General features: G+C 34.6%; 1 protein-coding gene across 1 annotated transcript in view; it reads right to left on the minus strand.

Moving 5' to 3' along the window:
* The window catches only part of PARPBP (PARP1 binding protein), a 61,031-nt gene that overhangs the window by 18,438 nt on the left and 21,598 nt on the right, over window positions 1-20,995 (minus strand). The window contains exons 5-7 of the mRNA XM_019446604.2: window positions 12,813-12,983; window positions 11,573-11,727; window positions 1,432-1,615 (exon numbers count right to left, since the gene is read on the minus strand). Of these exons, the coding sequence (XP_019302149.1) occupies window positions 1,432-1,615; window positions 11,573-11,727; window positions 12,813-12,983 (510 nt within the window). The remainder of the gene's footprint in view (window positions 1-1,431; window positions 1,616-11,572; window positions 11,728-12,812; window positions 12,984-20,995) is intronic.

A 20,995-nucleotide genomic window follows, 5' to 3' on the forward strand; every position in this document is an offset into this window, starting at 1 on the left:
TATAAGAGTCACCCTTTCTGAGACATCTGTTGTAGCTGCACCACTTCCCTCAGCTTCCAGCAACTTGGTCTTGGCCTCCTTTCTCTACTTGGCTTGACCAAACTAACCTGTATAGCTGCACTGGAATTTTAATAAACTGCTTAGCACAATAATGATTACTAATCACATTGTATGCACTTATCACAATAATAATGACTTATCACAATATATGTGCTTAACATAGATTTTTCATTAGTACCAGAGAGAGAAGTCCACATTGTTTAACATTAACTTATTGAGAATTATTGGATAGTATTTTTCAAAGATTTCTGATTTGACTGAACACATAAAATCAAGAACCAGGTTGGATCTTTACTTGTTGTGACAGGAAATGGGAGAGACTGGTGCTCTTAATTACCTGAGTTGTGACAATTCCTGACTTAGACTAATAGTAATAACGTGGTTTTCATTTGAGCCAAGCTAGTCACAGGAAGTGTTAGCACACATGAGACAACCACATGGGGCACACAAGGGGCAACAACCCAGAATCTCCCCTATCTCCCCTATGTCCCACCTTCAAGTTAATGTGAAAACATGCATTGTTACAGAAAAATAACTAAAAATGGTTCTGTGAATAAACAGATGAATAATAAAAAATTAGCAAAAGTCTTTCTTCATGCTCTGATTATTACAATCATACCTAATGAAAAAGAGCTTTTGTTGCTTGAGTAACTAAACTGCAATAAATGGATTATAACACATTCCCCAAAATTCTTTTCTAGAGCTGAAAACATGGCAATTTCTCCTATAATACTAGTTTATTGTACCATACAGTGTTTGATTCCCTATGTTAAAAACAAACAAACAAACAAACAAACAAACAAGAAACAGGTAAATATTCTGGGAATATATAGTTAAAAGATTTCTAAGTATAAGAGAAATTCCTCATGTTTGCAGTAGGCTGGTAAGAGAGGTAGAAAAGAACACATCATAAAGATTTTAAAAATTCTATTGAAGAAAAATAAACTGAATAGAAACCATTTCTCTTGCTGTTCCAGAGTACCTAGTACAGGGATCAGAACCAGAGAAACCTGGTTCTTATTTTATATTTGAGTAAATGGGAAAATAATGGTTTCATAAGAGTAATTATTGAAAAACATTACAAAACACCATAATATCCATTAAGAATTATAAACTTCTAGTGCTACAAGGGATAGTGAAGATTATCCAATGCCTTCTTTAACAAATACACACAATTGGCCCAAAGATGTTATGATTTACTCAAGTCGAACATAATCCTATGTAATCCTATTGAGAAACTTAAATTTTCAACATCTTAAACGCAGGAAACACATGCTTATGACTTAAGTAGCAATAGTAAACCATTTCTATAACAAGTAGAAGCGATAATGTTTTGTATGGAAGAATAATGAAACATAAAAAGCTCATTACCCTTGCAGGACTGATATCAGTGGTACCAAGAATTACATCTCCTTGTTGAGAATTGACAATATTTTTAATCCTCAAATCCAAATCCTGAGCTACTTCCTCTACTGCTTTACAAAAAGGATCCCTGCTGTTCTGGCCTTTAATCAGCTGCATCTTTATCACTGAGAGTATCCGACCCCCTGCAATGCTGAAAATAGAAATATGATCACCCTTACAATAGTATTAGAAATGACAATATGCTTATAAGCTTGAAAATATACTTCTCAGAGTGAATCAACACTTTTCAAAAAATAGGACATTGGTCTTATAAATCAAACTAACACATTTAAGAAAAGGATGAGAACCATGAGAAACAAAATTTAAAAGTTTTTCTGAAAGCAAGTCATTTCAATAAAGGTAAGTTATTTCTTCCTTGATTTGAAAGGTGAAGGGAAATATTTTAGTTATATATGATACATAATAACAGTTTCAGGTGCAGTTATATACACATAATATACTTAAAAATATGTATCTTTAAATACAAGGTAATAGAAACACTACCTCTCAATTTATACCTAGAATCTTGCATTACTTTAATCTTAAAATCCATTCACTATTATTATCCTTAAATCACAGATGAGAAAATTGAGTCTCAAAAAGGTTAAATAGCTTGTCCAAGAACACAGAGTGCCTGAGCTAGGAAAGAGGTAGTGAGGACTGACCTGAAGCATGATATTACATTCTAATATGAGAATTGTTATTACGTGGAAGCAGAAATTAAGCTAGTTAATACTGATCTAAAGCAAACCAGAGACTGGACCAACTAACTATGTCCAAAAGACAAGTGTTTTAAAAAACCTGAAATCAATTACTTTATACTAAGCCTGAGCCTGAATGAATTTAGGTTGCAGTTCCTGTTCTAGAAGGCTGACCTAAAAAAATGTGAGAAATATATAGGAAAAAGGAGTTTGATCTATTACAAGGAAGAAATTAGAGGTGTCCAACAATAGAAGAGGGCTCTTTTTTTAAGTCGGGAGATCTCCATTCCTAGAGCTATCCCTGGAAAGGTTGTGCAGTGCTGATTGAGAAGGTGGTATGGCCTGGCTATAAAGTCAGATTACCTGAGCACAAAATAACACCTGTCCCACCCCCTTCTACCTTGGGTATGCTGTTTAACTTTTCTGTGACTTTTTTTTTTTAAATGTTTATTTGTTTATTTTGAGAGAGAAAGAGAGAGTGTGTGCCCATGCACATGCAAGGGCAGAGAGAGAAAAAGAGAGAGGGAAAGAGAGAGAAACCTAAGCAGGCTCCATACTGTCAGTGCAGAGCCCAACACAGGGCTTGATCCCAAGAACTGTAAGATCATGACCTGAGCTGAAATCAAGAGTTGGAAGCTCAACCCACTGAGCCACCCAGGTGCCTCAAACTTTTCTGTGACTTTTATAGTGGCATAAAGGAAATTATGAATTAAAGTTTTAATCCATGCTGTCTTATTGCCAGGTTTTATGTTTTAGGGAAGAAGCCAGGTTTCCTAAGAAACACTGGAAATATGATTGTTTACAATCAAATAGCTGGTCCAAATAGAGATGGAAAGTTAGAAGAAAATTGCAGAGACACTTAATGTATGATTAGACCAGTGTCTTCCAAATTTGCCTAATTATCAGAATCATATTCAGCATTTGTTTAAAATATCAACTCCAGATCCCACCTTGTTGAATCACAAACTGCAGAAAAGAGTACTGAATAGCTGCATTGTTTTAAAAGTACCACAGGTGATTCTAACAACCACATAAGCTTGGGAAACATTTCATTTAAAAGAAAAAAAAGGAAGAAAAAGCTTCTTGAGAAAGGAAGAATGCTAATTTTTACACTACCAGTTTATACTTGGCACACAGAAGAAATGATTGATATGACCACTATCACATGCGACAATCTAAAATTTTTTACAATAAGACAAAAGATACATATTTTATGATTATTCATATCGTTTGCAATACAAAAGTACTTAGGAGCTTTCCACCTTCCACTTACACTATGGTAGACTAAATACCCTGGGGGAATATCTCACTGAGTTTGGCAGGAATAGGGGGAAATCTCTAAATACCACTTAATTTCTCCCCCAGAAAAGGAACAGACAAGAGCTGGAGTAGAAAGTTGGGAGCTACAAATGGGAGGCGAGCAGAATGAATGGGTTTTCCTGAAGGCAAAAATCTCTAGCGGTACTTTGATCAGGACACAAAGCCCTGGGTGGGAGAAGGCAACCAGAGAATTTCACATTGAGTCTGAACCTTCTGAGGGAGAAGGAACTAGTAAGGGTTGTATTAGATTTATTTTATGTATTTTATCTTTTTGAAGCTCTTTTTTAAAAATTGTTTTCCTATTTGGTGATGACATAGAAAAACAATTGCTTATTGCTTACTGACCTTGTGTCCAGCATCATTGTTAAACACTACTATTAATATGAATAATTTGCCTTTAGATTTCTGGAGTTTTCTACATATACAATCATATTATCATCAAACAGAATTTTATTTCTTCCTTTTCAATTGTTACATCTATTTCTTTATCTTGCCTTACTACACTGAATTGAACATACAATATTGTGCTAAAAAGAAATGATAAGAGTAGGAACTCTTACTTTATCTTAAACCTTAAATAGAATGCTAAAACATTTTACCAGTAAGGAGGTCTGTATAGAAACCCTTTATCAGGTTAAAGCCTTTATTCTCAGTTCATTTGACACAGAGTGGGTAGCCCTGTGAGTGTGGATGTCCCAACAGACTCCTCATCTTAGACAGTCCCTAGGCTTTGTCCCTGCTCCCTCAGAGTTTACCAGCATAAGAACAGACTTTCCAAATCACCAAATACTCTCAAAATAAAAGCTGGCTTCCCTTCTTGACTTCCCTCTTTGACTTTCTTCCTTCCTCTAGTTTTTGGCCAGTATTTTCATTATAAATGCCTATTCATCAACGCATTCAAAAAGTATTTAAAAGATATGTATCCAGCATTATTAACTATTTTCAAGGGAAGGTTCAATCAGCAGACCTAACCTGCCATATACCTGTCATCAGAAGTCTGAGTAAACTCTAAGAATTCTTTTATATATACAATCACTATCTTTTTCAGTGGTTTTTCCTTGATTTTCAATCAAAAGCACAGAAAGTAATTGGATGAAATGAAGCCGAAATGAAAGCACAACACTATGTGCCTCTTCTGGCAAATAATCTAATGGAAGAGTTTTGTAAGATTCAAAAGGATAATAAAACATGAAAGAGTGTTGTAATGTCAACTACAATAACAAAAAAATGCTTTTAATGATATTAGGTAAAAGTCACCTTTGCCTCCTTTTCTCAATTCCTTCCTTCTAAAGATGATATAATTCCCTGACTGAATTAAATCAGGAAAAAGTGTGTAAGATTTGTGTTTCAGATCCTTGCCAAGTTCAACATTTTGACCTTGGTAAAAAATACCTCAAACACTAGTGCTGTGACTAGTCTATTGCTTGCTATACATTCTCTATTAGAGCCCAATATTAGCTCTTCAAAAATCTGCTCAGCAACATGGTAGTATAATCCAGACTCTTGCTTCTAGAGCCTGTAATCTCTGAAGTTTTAACTCAAATGACACCAGGATATTTGTGCTAGGCAATGGGGATACAATGAATAAAATATTTCTCTTTAAGAGGTCACAATTAACCACATGAGAAAGTAAGATACTAAAGGTATAAAGGGAGTTCAAGTGGGGAGGTAAGGGAAGAAAGAGTATTTCACGAAGACATCCCAGAAGATACATTATGAGTACTCTGGAAAAACATCAATAGAAGAATTTAGGGGTGCGTGGGTAGCTTGGTTGGTTAAGCATCCAACTTCAGCCCAGATCATGATCTCATGGTTCGTGAGTTCAAATCCCACATTGGACTCTGGACTGATGATGTGGAGCCTGTTTGGGATTCTCTCTCTCTCTCCCTGTTTGTCCCACCTCATTCACACTTTCTGTCTCTCCCTCTCTCTCTCTCTCTCTCTCTAAGATAAATAAACTTAAAAAAAAAAAAAAAAGGAAGAATTTAGGCGAAAAAGAGGTAAACTGTACCTACTGACTACCAAATGTATCAAATTAAAGCCCTGGGGCAGAAAGAGAAAAATAAAGCTAGTGAGGGAAAACAATTAAATCGGCAAGCTTGTAACAAAATATTGTGAATGAAGGAGAACAATAAGCAGTAAAACACAAATGGATGGTTATACTTTAGTGTATTTATTGAATATTCTTACTTTACTGTATGGATTGGCTTTCCTCTACTATCTCCAAGAACTAGAAAGCTATTTGCTAAAACACATTTTTAAAATTTAAATATGATTAAAAGTGCTACATAAGATATATCAAAAGTGCTTCTAGAATATTTTTAAATGATAAAAAATGTAACATTAGAATTTTGGACCAGAAAATTTCAACTAGATTTAACATTCTATAAATGAATAATAGTTAGTCCAATAAGTATAACTCAAGTATACATTTAAAAGTTGTGTCATAAATTTGAAATACATATTGGAATTTGCTTCCATTAAACAAATTGGAATTTGTTTCCATTAAATATTGGAACAATAGAGAACAAATTTATGTAACCTGAAACCCCTAATTTAAGATATTTTTCAGGAAAGTATATGCATTTTATGGTGGCACCTACTGGCAAAATGTAGAAATACAACCAAATTATAGCTAAGATGGCCTGATGAAAAGTTGGCAATGGGGAGGGAAGGGTAGGAATTGATTCTTTCATTTCTTCCCTGTCTGTTTGCCATCCTCCCTTTGATTCAAAGATTACTGTGTTTCCCTACTACCTCCACCCTATTCTACTCATTACAAGAGTTAAGTACATTTTTATCTCTAAGTTTTAAGGTTGAGAGACAGGCTAGAGAAAGATGCAGGCAGGAGTTAGAGCATTTAGAATTTGTATATCATACTGAGGTTTCTGGAGTCTTATCCTGTACCTAATATGAATCATTGAAGAATTTTAATCATGGGAGTAACATTCGTTGTTTCAGAAAGACCACTGGCAGTAGTGAGGGCAGCAGAATGGGGCAACTCAAAACTGGAGGAAAAAGAACAACTCAGAGAGAAGTGAAGAAGTTCAGGCAAGAAAGGATAAAAGTCTGAAAACAGACTTTCCATACAAAATGGAAATATAAGATAGTAGCTACAGGAATAGAGATGAGAAGAAAGAATATCAAAAACGTTAAGTAAGAAAAATTGATGGATCTTGGTGGCAGAAGGGATAGAGAAAGGAGAAAAAAGGAGTTTAAGATATGTTCCAGATTTCTGCTTAGGTAGTTTGAGAAAGAGAGGCTTCAAAAAGCTGGGGCACTTTAGAAAGAGAAAAAGGTTTGCAGGAAAGATGAAGACTTAGTTTGGGACATGTTAAGTTTTAGTTGCCTTTGAGGTCACAACCTATAGACAAAGATGTATTTTTGAAACTCAGGAAAGAGGTTTGGATCCCACTGAAATATAGATTTAGAATTTATAGATATAGAATTTATAGGAGTAGATGGAAAATAAGAGAATGAAATCTCAGAAGTATGGGGAAAAGGGTTCAGAAAATGATCAAATTTAAGGACGTTTGGAGTCCAAAAAAGACCATACCAACCTGATCACAAGTGACCTTTGGCAGAATAGCTTCAATAGAGTGGAACAGTGAATGATTGTGAGTCAGTTAACTACAGACAAGTAAATAGATATTGAGTGTCTACTCTGTGCCAGAAACCATGTTAACTCTAAGGGATATTAGTGAAGAAAATCAACAAAACCCTCACAGAGTTTACAGTCTGGTGAGAAATACATATTAAATAATTAGAATTGGGAAATGGAATAAAGGACAGCATTTTTTTTTCAAGAATCTCAGTTATAAAAGGAAGGAGAGGGGCGTCTGGGTGGCTCAGTCAGTTAAGCATCCGACTTCGGTGCAGGTCATGATCTTGCAGTTTGTGAGTTCAAGCCCTGCTTCGGGCTCTGTGGTGATAGCTAGGAGCCTGGAGCCTGTTTCAGATTCTGTTTCTCCCTCTCTCTCTCTGCCCCTCCCCCACTTGCGCTCTGTCTCCCTCTGTCTCAAAAATAAACATTAGAAAAAATTGATTTAAAAAAAAACAAGAAAATAAAAGGAAGGAGAAGGAATTGACAAAAACAGAGAAGATCGTTTGTTGTTTTTTCTTATAATCTTTATGGACTGTGGCAAAAGTACTAGTAGAAGTTGAAATTATAAGACAAAATGAATAACCAATGAAACAATGTCCCAATAGGCTAGTCATATTATCCCCACTGTAGAAAATATCCTCCCTTCTCCCCATCTGGGCTTCATATCACACCCATTCTCCATGTCCGTCTAACTCCTTCAAGTCCATACTTTAAGATTAAGCTGAACTATATAACAGCCACCCAGGTAAGTATTCCTGACCCTTTATCCCTGCCTCCCACAAATAAGGCAATTGTCTTTTCCTCTGTACATCCTCCTATTGCATAAATAGGATATATGGTTTTAGCTTTTAATAATTCTTTACAATTATGAAATGAATATATACTTAGTATACACAAATGTCACCATAAAGAAGAAATAAATATCGCTTAGGGCACTATTTAGACACCCACATGAATATACCCACTACTTGGACACCTACTTCTTCAGTGTCTTCACAAGAACACAGAGTGAATTACTCACTGTGACAAGACAGGATATCCACAATAACTCACTGATAAGTTAAAGAATTTAAGATGCCTCATCCTAGATGCCTCTAAAATGTACTTCTATCCTGTAGATAATTTATCCAAACCAGACATTCCTCCAAAGGGAATGCAATTATAACAAACTACAGTGGACTGAATGTACACATTTATATCTGCTCCCTCCTAAAGCTGCAGAGAAATGACAGAAATGCAAGTGTTTTAAATCCACGAAGAAAAAGAATGGAAGAGGAGACAATAGCGGATGACAGCAGAGACATACAATGAAAGGATGGAAAGATGAAAAGCAGACGGACATGTGGTAGCTGACTACTCAGAACAAAGAAGGCTAAAACATATGTAACTGCTAAAAGAGATTCCAATAAGAAGCAACTCCAGAAATTCTCAGATATTGAATTCAATACTGAAGGCTATGATAAAGGGGCTGCAAATAAGAACTAGTTGACAGTCTACATCAGAACACTTGACGCCTCAATCTCTTCTCCTATTCTGAGCAGTCAGGCCAGTGCACTTCCCTCCCCTCAGCATGGAAAGCAAGATTACTCTGAAGAAAGTAAGCCAGATGAGCTCTAGACCGCAAGGCAATGGGAACTGAAAACAGAGAGACTGAGTAAAAGTCTACAGACTGAACTGGGAGACTGAGCATCAGCTCCTATGCGACTTCAAATCCCAGAATATTACTAGACTAGCTAGACTTACAGCTTTCTGAAGGAGACTAAAGGATGCCACTGTGTAAATTCTGGGGTAAGTTCCAAATAAAAGACCTATAGTTACCGACATTGGGAGAATCCCCAACAAAGGAACTAACTGGATGCCAGGCTATAATGAAATCCACTGTACAGAACTACTAATCAGCTTTACAGAGTCTCATTCTGAAATATGATGGAAGGGCTGTTCAGAATCACCATACATTTTAGGAATACCTCTAACATGAAAGATTGCAAAACAAACAAAAAAGAAAACATTCAACTTAGATAACAACAAAGACAATCCAGGAAGCAGATAAAAATAATCTTAAAAATATAATACTTTTAGATAAGTAAAACATGATATAAGATCACATTCAATCAAATGAGAGAATACAATAAAAATATTTGTCTCCTGTTTTTCTCAGAAAGCCATGTACACCAATAAGGGGTATACCAATTAAAAATAAAGTCATGGGGCGCCTGGGTGGCTCAATTGGTTGAGCTTACGACTTCGTCTCAGGTCGTGATCTCGCGGTTTGTGAGTTCGCCCCGTGTCGGGCTCTGCGCTGACAGCTTGGAGCCTGAAGCCTACTTCGGATTCTGTGTCTCCTTCTCTCTCTGCCCCTCCCCCACTTGTGCTCTGTCTCTATCAAAAATAAATAAATGTTAAAAAAAATTTTTTTAAATAAATAAAGTCATGAGATTCAGAAAACAAGGCAGAGGCAAAGAAAATTCATAAGGTAATGAAACTTCACAGTTACCACTGTGAAACAGGCCTAACAAGCAAAAGTACAAACTGAATGAAGAAGATAGTGCATTTTCCAAAAGGAATGTCTTCAAGGGCAAAATCCAGAACTTATAGATAACCTTATTATTAGGTCTAATAAGAAGAAATTGTATAGTTTTATTGGAAAGCTTGATAAAGAATCTATAATAAAATAGGAAGTCAAGCAAAAGAAAAAAGTAGATAATTATTAACTGTAGAAAAAAAAAAACGGGCGCCTGGGTGGCTCAGTCGGTTGAGCGGCCAACTTCGGCTCAGGTCATGATCCCGCGGTCCATGAGTTCGAGCCCCGCGTCGGGCTCTGTGCTGACAGCTCAGAGCCTGGAACCTGTTTCAGATTCTGTGTCTCCCTCTCTCTCTCTGACCCTTCCCTGTTCATGCTCTGTCTGTCTCAAAAATAAATAAACGTTAAAAAAAAAAAAAAAAAGAAAAAAAAACAAAAAAATCTATACAAGAAAGGAAGTATAATCACAGCATATCACATAGCTTAGGTGTAGGCAGTATTTACAGAGTCATAATAAAAAAAATTCTAAAACATAACTTAAGCTGAAATTGTAGTATAACTAGATATGAAGGATGAACGAAGTCTGTGTGTATCTGTGTGCCTAACAGGAGGGAGAAGACAGAAAAGGGGAGCTGGGACATTGGCATAGGAAGTTAATATTGTCTAAAACTGAAAAAAATCAACAAATAGCTGAATAAAAATTTCATTTAAATGAGGTAAATCTAAAAACAAAAAAACTTAAAGTCAATTCATCTGTAGAGGACTATTTTACTGTAGGTCCATAATGCCACTTGACTTTAACAAAATATACCTGTATTTGCTTTGCTAAAAATAAAATATTTTTTTAAATTATCTGTGATCTCAGAAGAAACAGCCGCCAGCCAATATATTTGAAAGTTCAGAAGATGTCACTATTATTGACTATAAGTCATATTCAAAAAACCTCTTCCAAATTTACTTCCTTGGAATGGATATCCACAAAGAAGACAGAAGGATATAATTCAAAATAAAATCCTAAGAAAAAAATCCTTGGAATCTTACAATGAAAAGAAGTTTCATGAAATAAGATATAGTGATTAAAAGAATGGGTTCCAGGTTCAGAACTGAGTTCAGATCCCAGCTCTGCTACTTAAATAACAATGTGACTGAGTTAAATTACTTAGTCCCAGTGCTTCAGTTTCTTCCTCTCTAAACTGGGTGTGTATACAGTACCCATAATGTAAGGCTGCTGTAATGATCAAATGATAACCCCCACAAAGAGCTTAATATAATGCCTGACACATAAAAAGTGTTGAGTAAATACCAGCTCTTTTTATTAGTACAATGCTAAAGCATACCAACCAAATTGACAGTGATCTACCATGATTGCTAACATATACAATGCACTTCTGTTCCCCACCAAATTACTCTCAAAATTCTTATCATCCAAGATGCATATATTATAAATAGGAGTCTATCAGATACGAAGATCTTACTTCCAATATAATATAAAAACAAATTCCAGATAAACTAAAGATTTACACCCAAGAAAAGGAAAAAATAGTAGCAGGAAGTAGAATATAGATTTCATCATATCTCTATCAATTTCCTTACTCATTCCGGGCATAAGTTTCCTTTATTGCTAAATAAAAACTTTAAAGAAATGATCTATTCAGTCATGTCCAGTCCTCAAAAATCTATTTATTCCAGAAAAAGACAAACAGAAATCCCTCTTCTATAGTCAAATTTAATTGAACATGCCATTTGACTTTGGCAAAAATTTTAGAATCAAAGATAGGCAGAAACTAGAGGAATAGGTCATGAGGTTATAATTTATTCATCTAGATATTTTGTTTCTTCTCCCTACTGTTTGGTTTGATCTTTGGTCATTTCAATAGCTCCTATATTCAAATCTACCTCTGATTCTATAAGTTTTAAAGCTAGATTAGTAAAAAACATTTGTAATTTATGAAAAGTCGTTACCTTGGATTTGGTATTTCTCCAAGAATCTCATCTAATTTGTCAATGAAGTTAATAAAATTAGACAATCCTTTTACATGTGCCCTTAAAGGATCAGATGGTGATGGTGCATATCCTTTCCCTCCAAGCTCTAGTGTCCTAATAAATGATGTAGCCACCTATGAATTAAAACAAATGATTTAGTTATGTTTAATGATTTAGTAAGTTAAAAATAAAACTTTATGAAGCTGGGTGCATTTATATTATTTCTGGGTATAGAGGTAAAGTAAGCACTTTTTACAATTCATGCCACTTTGATTCAGAAGCAAATAATTAAAGAAACAGATGCCATGCAAAATTCATGCCAGCAGGGGTGATGGCAATGCAAGTGGAGACTGGGGAGCCAAGTTAGAAAACTAAGAGAGTAAGAATATATTCATAAGAGAATATCACTGACTATAAAATATTAGTGTAGAAATATATTCTTGTATAGATTAAACTGGAGTTTTTATATGGATCAAAGGGTTTTTAAGTATCAACTGTGTTGATTTATTCAAGGGTGGGCAATTAATTCAACTCTTCCAAGCCTTATCTTACTTTAAACACTTAGACTAAATAATCACTACGTCCTATCTAGCTTTCACATTTTAGGATTATTTCATCATGTGTAGTTCAAGAGGCCTTACCTCTACAATGATAAAATTATGTATATGATGGCTATACTTAAGAGCATCTCCATCAAAGATGAAATGTTCTAAAGCTGTATTTTCCAAAGTGTATCCTAAGACAAATTCTATGAAATTTCAGTAATTTGGAAGAAAGTTCCAAGGTTAAATAACTTAGAAAACAACAGATTAAATAACATGGTTAATTTAAGCATATTTCTTAATGGTAGGACCTCTCAGAGCTTTTGATATATAAACATCCAATAAAGGTATATACTATTTCCAAACTTTTTGCCCTTGGACACATTTATTCAAGGAGCATTTAACAGGGACTTCTTCCTTTGGACGTATTTACTCAAGGAGAATTTAACAGGGCTACCACTCTATAGAACACACGTAGGAAAACACTGTTTTAGAGATATTCTCCCTTGTCAAATTTGAAGAATATGGTAATAATACCACAGATTTTCAAATACCAAGGAAGAACATATATTCACAGTTTAAAACCTGTTTTATCATAAGAAGTCTATATTACGGTACAGGTATCCACTGTTCATAACAGCCTTTTAAAACATCTTGAAAATGTAATATGTCCATACCAAAAAGATAGACATCTTTTTCTCTTGAGCAGCATGTTTCAAATCAGTGAAGGCTTCTCGTCCAAGTCCTCTATCAGGAATATTAAGAATATGAGCCAGAGCCAGGTCATTCTTTGAATTCACTAGCAGGCTTAAATATGAGTAGATAACTTTCCTTGCTAGTAACTGCACCTGTACAATAAAATATTATTTTCTTTATTGAGGTTGTTCTAAATCAATAATCTTTTCTTATATGCAGTAAAAATACTTATGACCATTCAATAACAATCTCACTCAACTCTTTGGGAAAAAAAGAGAACTACCATAAAACAAAAGTTTGAATTGGACAATTAACATATTCTTGATCGTGAAACCAACTTGCCACCAGTGAGCATCTATGAGCAAATAACAACTATCATAATTGTTGAAAATGTCTCTTAAAAAAATGATATAAAAAGATAAAGTCCGAAGTCTGCATTTCTGATAAGGCTGGATCTCTTTCCCCTGCACACATTTGTCACTAAATAACAAGGAGTAATGATGCCCCCCGAAGCTTAGGGAATGAGCCAACTGGCACTATTTGGTCCTTTACCCATACAGGACTAGATATAGGCTGAAGTTAAAAGGTTAAATTTTGGAGGAAATTATTAGATATTGGTTTTGACAATACCAAGTAACCAAGTAAGTATTACAATGAAGAGATAGAAGCAAATGTAAAAAAAATAACAAGTAGTTGATGTTGACATTAACTGGCCTAAACAGAGCTATGACTGTTTAAGCACAAGATAAATAATATCTGCTATAATTTCATATGGATATTGGTTCTTTCATATATACTGTATTTGTCTTTTATAGTCAAACAACAAACCAGGGTATTCAATGATCTTATTCTTAAAATTAGCTATTTATAGCTATTTAAGGCCTTGCAACTTCTATCTAGTATGGGGGAAGTGATAGTGTGAACTCCCACAAATAAGTATAACTTACTAGGTAAATTTTTAAAAACATAAATACATAAAGACACCGGAGGGACGCCTGGGTGGCTCAGTCGGTTAAGTGTCCAACTTTGGCTCAGGTCATGATCTCATGGTTTGTGAGTTCAAGCCCTGCGTCAGACTCTGTGCAGACAGCTCACAGCCTGCAGCCAGCTTCAGATTCTGTCTCCCCCTCTCTCTCGCTCTCTCTCTCTCTCTCTCTCTGCCCTCTCTCTCTCTCTCTGCCCTCCCTCGCTCTTGCTCTGTCTCTCTCAAGAATAAACATTAAAAAAAATTTTTTAATAAAAATAAATAAATAAAAGACCCTAGAAAGGATCCAAAAAGCAGACACAAGCTGGAGGAGAACTTGATTTTAAAAGAACTGCAACAAGAAGGGTAAGAATAGCAAGCCTGTGGTTGTTCAAGGCCCTCAACTTCCTGTAGTACTGAAGTGAGTGATCATGTGAACCTCACAGATAACAAACATAAAATGGGAAGAAATTTTAAATACTATTTAAAGACACTGAGAAGTGTCCAGAGGGTAGACAGAAGCTGGAAGAATATTTAATTTTAATGGAACTGCAATAAGAAGGGTATGAATTAAGTTCGTGGATTACTGGCCCAAAAATCATGACTATGGTGGCTGCAGAAGGTAGAAGTGACTATAAAGGTGTCCTTAGAATCCAGGGCTGGGAAAGCAGCTAGAAATTTAAAGGGGAAAATCTTGGAAAAATTGAGAGCATAAAGAGTCAAAATCCCTAGCTGACTGGGAAACCACACAAGCATGGGGGAGACTCCAGGAGGCCCATCAAAAATGCAAGTCAAAATGAGAAAGAAACATATTCAAAAAATATATTCAAGAAAGACTGAGCTATGAGGAACTAGAGCTATGCATTGGAAGGTTTGCTAAACTGAGTGCATTCCTCAACTGTGTATAGCTTAAGTGGCAGAAAGCTGAAGGTGTACAGGCTTGAAGTGTTAAATGTACACAGCCAAAGCTTATCAGAACTGGAAAATTCAGGAAAAACCCTAGGAAAAGGAATCTATGGAGAGAATAAGCTCCATACTTCCCCCAAACTGTGCCTGACTGCCAAATTTGGCAGGCAGAAGAAAGATCTACAAAAGCCAACCCAAAAAAACAGCAAAGGGAAGCCATAATAATAGATATCCAAAAAGGTGCATACTGAGGAAACAAAATATGAAGTTGAAATCCAGGCAAGTAAATTGCCTACTAGAACAAAAACTCAACTGTCCTCAGAAGAACATGATATAACCCAGCGTCACTATAGAATATTATCTGTAATGTCCAGTTTTCATTCACAAATTACTAGACAGTTTAAAAAAAAAGGGGGGGGGGGGCGCCTGGGTGGCTCAGTTGGTTAAGCATCCGACTTCAGCTCAGATCATGATCTCACGGTTTTTGAGCTCAAGTGCCCCATTGGGCTCTGTGGTGACAGCTTAGAGCCTGCAGCCTGACTTCGAATTCTGTGTCTCCCTCTCTCTCTGCTCTTCCCCTGCTCGTGCTCTGTTTCTCTCTGTCTCTCAAAAATAAATAAATACATTTTAAAAAATTAATTAATTAAATTAAAAAATTTTAAAAAGAAAAAGAGAAAGTGTTACCCCTTCTTAGTATAAAAAGCAATCAATAGAAATTATCACCAAGTAGACCTAGATGTTAGATTTAGCAGACAAAACATCAAGGTGTTTGCTATAAATACATTCAAAGAATTCAAATGAAATATGTTCAATGAATTTAAAAAATGTTATCAATGAATTAACAGAGGAAATGACAACAGAAAAGTGGACACTATAAAAAAAGTAAATTCTAGAAATGAAAAGTACAATAACAAAAACAAAATTTGCCAAGTGGGCTCAATAACAACTTGGAGAAAGTGGAAGAAAGTATCAGTCAACTTACAAATATAAATAGAAATTACCAAATCTGAAAAACAAAGGAAGAAAAAAAAAGAAAAAAGAACCAACGAACACTGTGGGATAATTTAATTAAATCAATATATAAATACTTAGAATCCCTACAGAAGAGTGAAAGAAGCAGGAAAAAAAATACTTGAAATTATGGCCAAAAGCACGCCAAATTTGGTACAAAACATTAATTTATAGATGTAAGTGGCTACTCAAGTAGGAAAAACAAAAAATCACTCCCATATTATAATCAAACTTTGACAGCCAAAGATGAGAAAAAAATCTCAAAAGTAACCAGGGCAAAATGACACATTACGTACTAGGGAATGATGACAAGATTAATAGACCATCAAAAAATAAGCCAAAGACACTGGAACAACATATTAAATATGCTGAGAAATTATCTTAAATATTACTATACAATTACAATATAAGATAACATAGTATTTATGAATGAAACAGAACCACGTCCACAAATAGACCTAACATACATATGGCCATTTGATTTTTGACATAGGTGCAAAAGAAATCATAGAGAAAGGACAGCCTTTTCAATAACTGGTGTAGAAGCAATTGATCATTCATATGCAAAACAAATGAACCCCACCTAAACCTCACACCTTTTGTAAAAATTAACTCAAAGCAGATCACAGGTATAAATGTACAATATAAAACTGTAAAAGTTTTAGAAGAAAACATAAAAGAAAATCTTTGTAACTTGGATTAGGCAGTTATTAGACATGACACCAAAAGCATAATCTATAATAGAAAAAAACCGATAAATTGGATTTCATCAAAATTAAATTAGTTTTATGGAATTCTTATCACCCTCTCAACTGCTTCCACCCCATCTTCTTGCTCTGGAATCTTGTTTGTAACTAATTCTTAAATGTTGCTCCCACACTATTTACCTGAAATCTTCTCCTTGCCTATACCCTTAGAAAAATGGACTCCACGAATTCTAAACTCAATTCCCTCTCAAAACATGAAATTCATTAAACCCTTCAGAGACTGACAACATAGCTAAAGATCCCATAATTTATCATCTGTAACTAAGAAAATACTTTCTGAATTAAATCTTTTTGTTTTTAATGTTTATTTTTGAGAGAGACAGACAGACAGACACACAGACAGACAGCATGAGTGGGGGAGGGGCAGAGAGAGAGAGGGAGACAAAGAATCCGAAGCAGGCTCCAGGCTCTGAGCTGTCAGCACACAGCACAACACGGGACTTGAACTCACGAACCATGAAATCATGACCTGAGCCAAAGTCGGATCCCCAACTAACTGAGCCACCCAGATGCCCCAATACTTTCTGAATTAAAATTAAAATTAAAATTTCTCCATATTCTGTTTAATCATATTTTAAATTAGGAAGCATAAAAGAAAGCTTTAAAAGGTACGAATAAAAATTACAAATCAATAAGAAGTGTCATAGACAATTACTAAGAGAGTCTCTCAAGTTCATATACATATTAAAAACACTTTTAAAGGTAACATGCTTTTGGATTATTTAAATATCATATGAAAAACAATTTTTGAAACATGGTAGGCAGTCAGGGTCAATTTAAAAAAACTTTATTGAGGGTGCCTGACTGGTTCAGTCAGTTAAGCAACTGACTCTTCATTTCAGCTCAGGTCATGATCTCACAGTGGGTCAGCACAGAGCCTGCTTGGGATTCTCTCTCTCCCTCTCTTTCTGCCCCTCCCCTGCTCACTCTCTTTCTCTCAAATTAAATAAATAAACTTTAAAAAATACTTTAAAAAAACTTTATTGGACAGGAAAAAATTACCTTAAATATGGACTCAAAATTTAAGCAAAATTGATTTTTTAAATAAAGTTTGAATATTAACACTATGAAACTCTTTTCTTAAATATTAAAAATATTAGACAAATGTTACCTTTGCAGAGAGGCTCCCTGATTTCCCATATAAAGAGCAATTCATGTACTCCCTTTCTTACCACCCTGTAATATTTCTGCATATCAGCCAATTATAATTCCCTGATAGACCTTAACGTTTTCTGACATTGTGTGTTTTCTTAATCTTTCTACTACTTCATGAGTTCCAGGACAGCAAATGATATATCCTTAGGGCCTTAAAGAATGACTGGCATTATAGCAGGTAATCAGTCCATTTTATTAATAGGTTCTCAATTAGTTTTTGTTCAATGATAAATGGAAAAAAAAACTTAATACATGTATGTGGCCCTTTTAGATATTACAAAATGAAAACTACTGATAAAATCTTACTTGAGATCGAATAAGCACTCATGTATTTTTATTACATTGCCTTAAAAAGAAAATCACTCTAAGGTACAACTTTAAGATAAAATCATCTTTCAGATCCATCCTAAAATTTTATAACATAAGGCACAACATGGTTTTCTGCTTATATTTCAAGTGTCCTTTTATTTTTATTTTCAGTGTAAATCATAATACTTCATGTGAATCTATAATACAAAAGTTTCCATTTTAATTTCACAGTGGAATAGTCTGTCTAAAACATATGAATCTCCTCTATCTTATCTCTTCACATTTCAAAAGACTAACACATTCGTCAAAAATTAAAGCAGAGAAAAAGTGACATTCACACTGTAATCAGAAACTGTTTTACTCTTTCTAGATTTAATTTCATTCAATCCCTGTCTCACTGTGCCTCTACTGTTCAAAAATAATGAGGATATAACAATATGTATAGATTTGATCCTTATTGGGTACAAACCACATCTACAACTTGCTCTTTAAGGCTAGCAAATTCTGCCCTGCTGATCTGTGATGCTAGGCAAACATCAGGGAAAAACATTTTGGAGTCCTCACAGTTAGAGTGTTTCTTTTAACTCATGGCTACAATTGGAAATCTATCCCTATCATTATGGTCATATAACATGGCAGTTATGGTTTCCCTGCTCTTGTATTTGCAAGTGTGTTTTAAAGAGGCTCTCTGGAAAAGCATTCCACATAAATACAGTTATGATGTCCAGAAGCAAGGGCCTAAATTGAAAAAATCCACAAGATTGAAGCTTTTACCAAGATACCAAAAATAAAGATAATGTTCTGTTTATTTGTTTAATAAACCGATTCAATCCATACCACAAAGTATTTGCAATGTTTGTTTAGAAGTTGAACAATCTTACTTAAGCTTTCTGGCAAGTCCAAGCTTCTTTTCCTATCCCTTAATTATTACTGAAATGCAGATATTCAACCTCAATTTGGAAGTTACTTTTGCTAGATTGAGATTAACAATTTATACAGGTATTTTTTACTTTCTTTGCCAATACATAAATTCTTATATATAACAACAACAACAAAAAGTTGAACTAGAACTAATATACTGGTAGAATTTTTTATTTAACTGAGGGTTTTCTTTTTGGGCCTTTATTCCATTTTTCCCTTCCTTGCTTCAGAATTTCTAGTGCAGTTTAGTACCTTAGGAAAAATGAAATAAAATAAAATAAGGAAACAAAAATATTTTTTCTCAAATTCATGCCATTCATCTACTTAATGACTCTGGCGTGGCATTAGTTAAGGTACATTTTGTGATCAAAATATATCTTTGCAAGACTTCAGCCCAAAAAAAGTCCCATTAGAATTTTAATAGAAATATATTGCCTTCCAAAAATACTTTGCAAAAAGAAAAATTAGAAGTCTGCAAGTAAAATGCAAAATGGCTAAGAGGATGGCTGTGACTTTAATAGTCCTCATAAAATCTAATCTATCAGCTAACTACTAGATAGAATACTCTCGGAAAACAATCCAAGGAGGCAAAAGATAAAAGTAGAGGATTAACCCAATGAAACAATCGTTGTATTTTTAAATTTTTTTTAATGTTTATTTATTTTTGAGAGAGAGAGACAGAGTGCAAGTAAGGAAGGGGCAGAGAGAGAGGGAGACACAGAATCCGAAGCAGGCTCCAGGCTCTGAGCTATCAGCACAGAGCCTGAGGCAGGGCTTGAACTCATGGACTGCGAGATCATGACATGAACCAAAGTCGGATACTCAACTGACTGAGCCACCCAGGCGCCACTATCATGGTATTTTTAAATGAGAAAACTATATGCTTGCAGTGAAGACTCATCAGTTTCTATATACTATGATCTTTTTTCATGAATATCCCTTTAAGATATAACATTTTATATATGTAAGCCAAAATTATAAACACGTAGGTGTTTTACACAAACTAGTTCATTTCTATTCATTAAAAGGCACAATAACAATTACTGTTTTTTCCCTGTAGAGCCTGTAACATAAATTAAAGAGATCTGTAAGTGATCTAGTCTCTTGATGTATATGAATGTACTCTTTAAGAACCAATGAGAAAAGACCAGGTATTTGGTAAACATTTTATCAATATTTGGGACAGGAGGGAAAAACAATGTAAGTGAAAAATTAATTTCAAGCAAGAGAAAATAGTTACGAATCACTAAATAAAATCATGTCTGGGAAGAAAACATTCAAAGATGGGCTTGGAATATTTTCTTGTACCAGAAAAAAAAAAGTAAGTGCTCAGAAGTCTAATAGGGCATGTAAACAAAAAAAAAGACACAGAAGCCAGCATGAAGGGAATCTACCATTTTAGAATCAAGGATTAATGACTGTAATTGATTTTAAAACTCTGAATAAATAAAAAGTCATGAGTACATAGGTAATAAATACATAAAAAAGGAGAAAGATAAATAGAAAAAATCAAATTTGCATCTTAAATAACTATTATCCCAACTCCTAAGCTGGTAATGAAATAGAAAGAATTAAGTAGTGACCCTGCCTTTTTTAGGGAACTATATACTTCATCTCAATTGATAAGATAAGTTCTTCTTTACTGAAAAATGGCAGCTAATCAATGTAAAGACATGACAGGGTTAGAGATTTGCCGTTCTGCAAACACTAAAGAAATAACAGAGTCAGACAAGGATCATCAATGCATGTGCAAAAGATTGTTGGGAAACAGGTTATTTACATAGTGTTACCCCATAGATCTCTGCTGATAGCAAAGGAAAAACTACATCTTTTTTCTAGACAGATCTGGCAATTTGGGACAACTTGAAACTGTGTCTCCTGATGTGATACTTACCATCAGTTAAGAAGCATGTACTATGAAATGTTAAACCTCAATCTAAGCAAGCTTTTAGCTGAAACCTCCAGTTTACTGGCAATAGAAGAACAAGATAAGTAATACCAGGAGAAATTTATCAGATAAACAAAAAAACAAAAACAAAAACAAAACAAAACATAAAAACGGAGGGGAATTCTAGATTAAAAGAGCTATAAAACCATTTGGGGGACAAATGGAGAAATCGGAATTGGGAAG

The sequence above is a fragment of the Panthera pardus genome, unplaced genomic scaffold (assembly GCF_024362965.1).
Source record: "Panthera pardus isolate Hobbes unplaced genomic scaffold, ASM2436296v1 HiC_scaffold_6, whole genome shotgun sequence".
Classification (NCBI taxonomy): domain Eukaryota; kingdom Metazoa; phylum Chordata; class Mammalia; order Carnivora; family Felidae; genus Panthera; species Panthera pardus.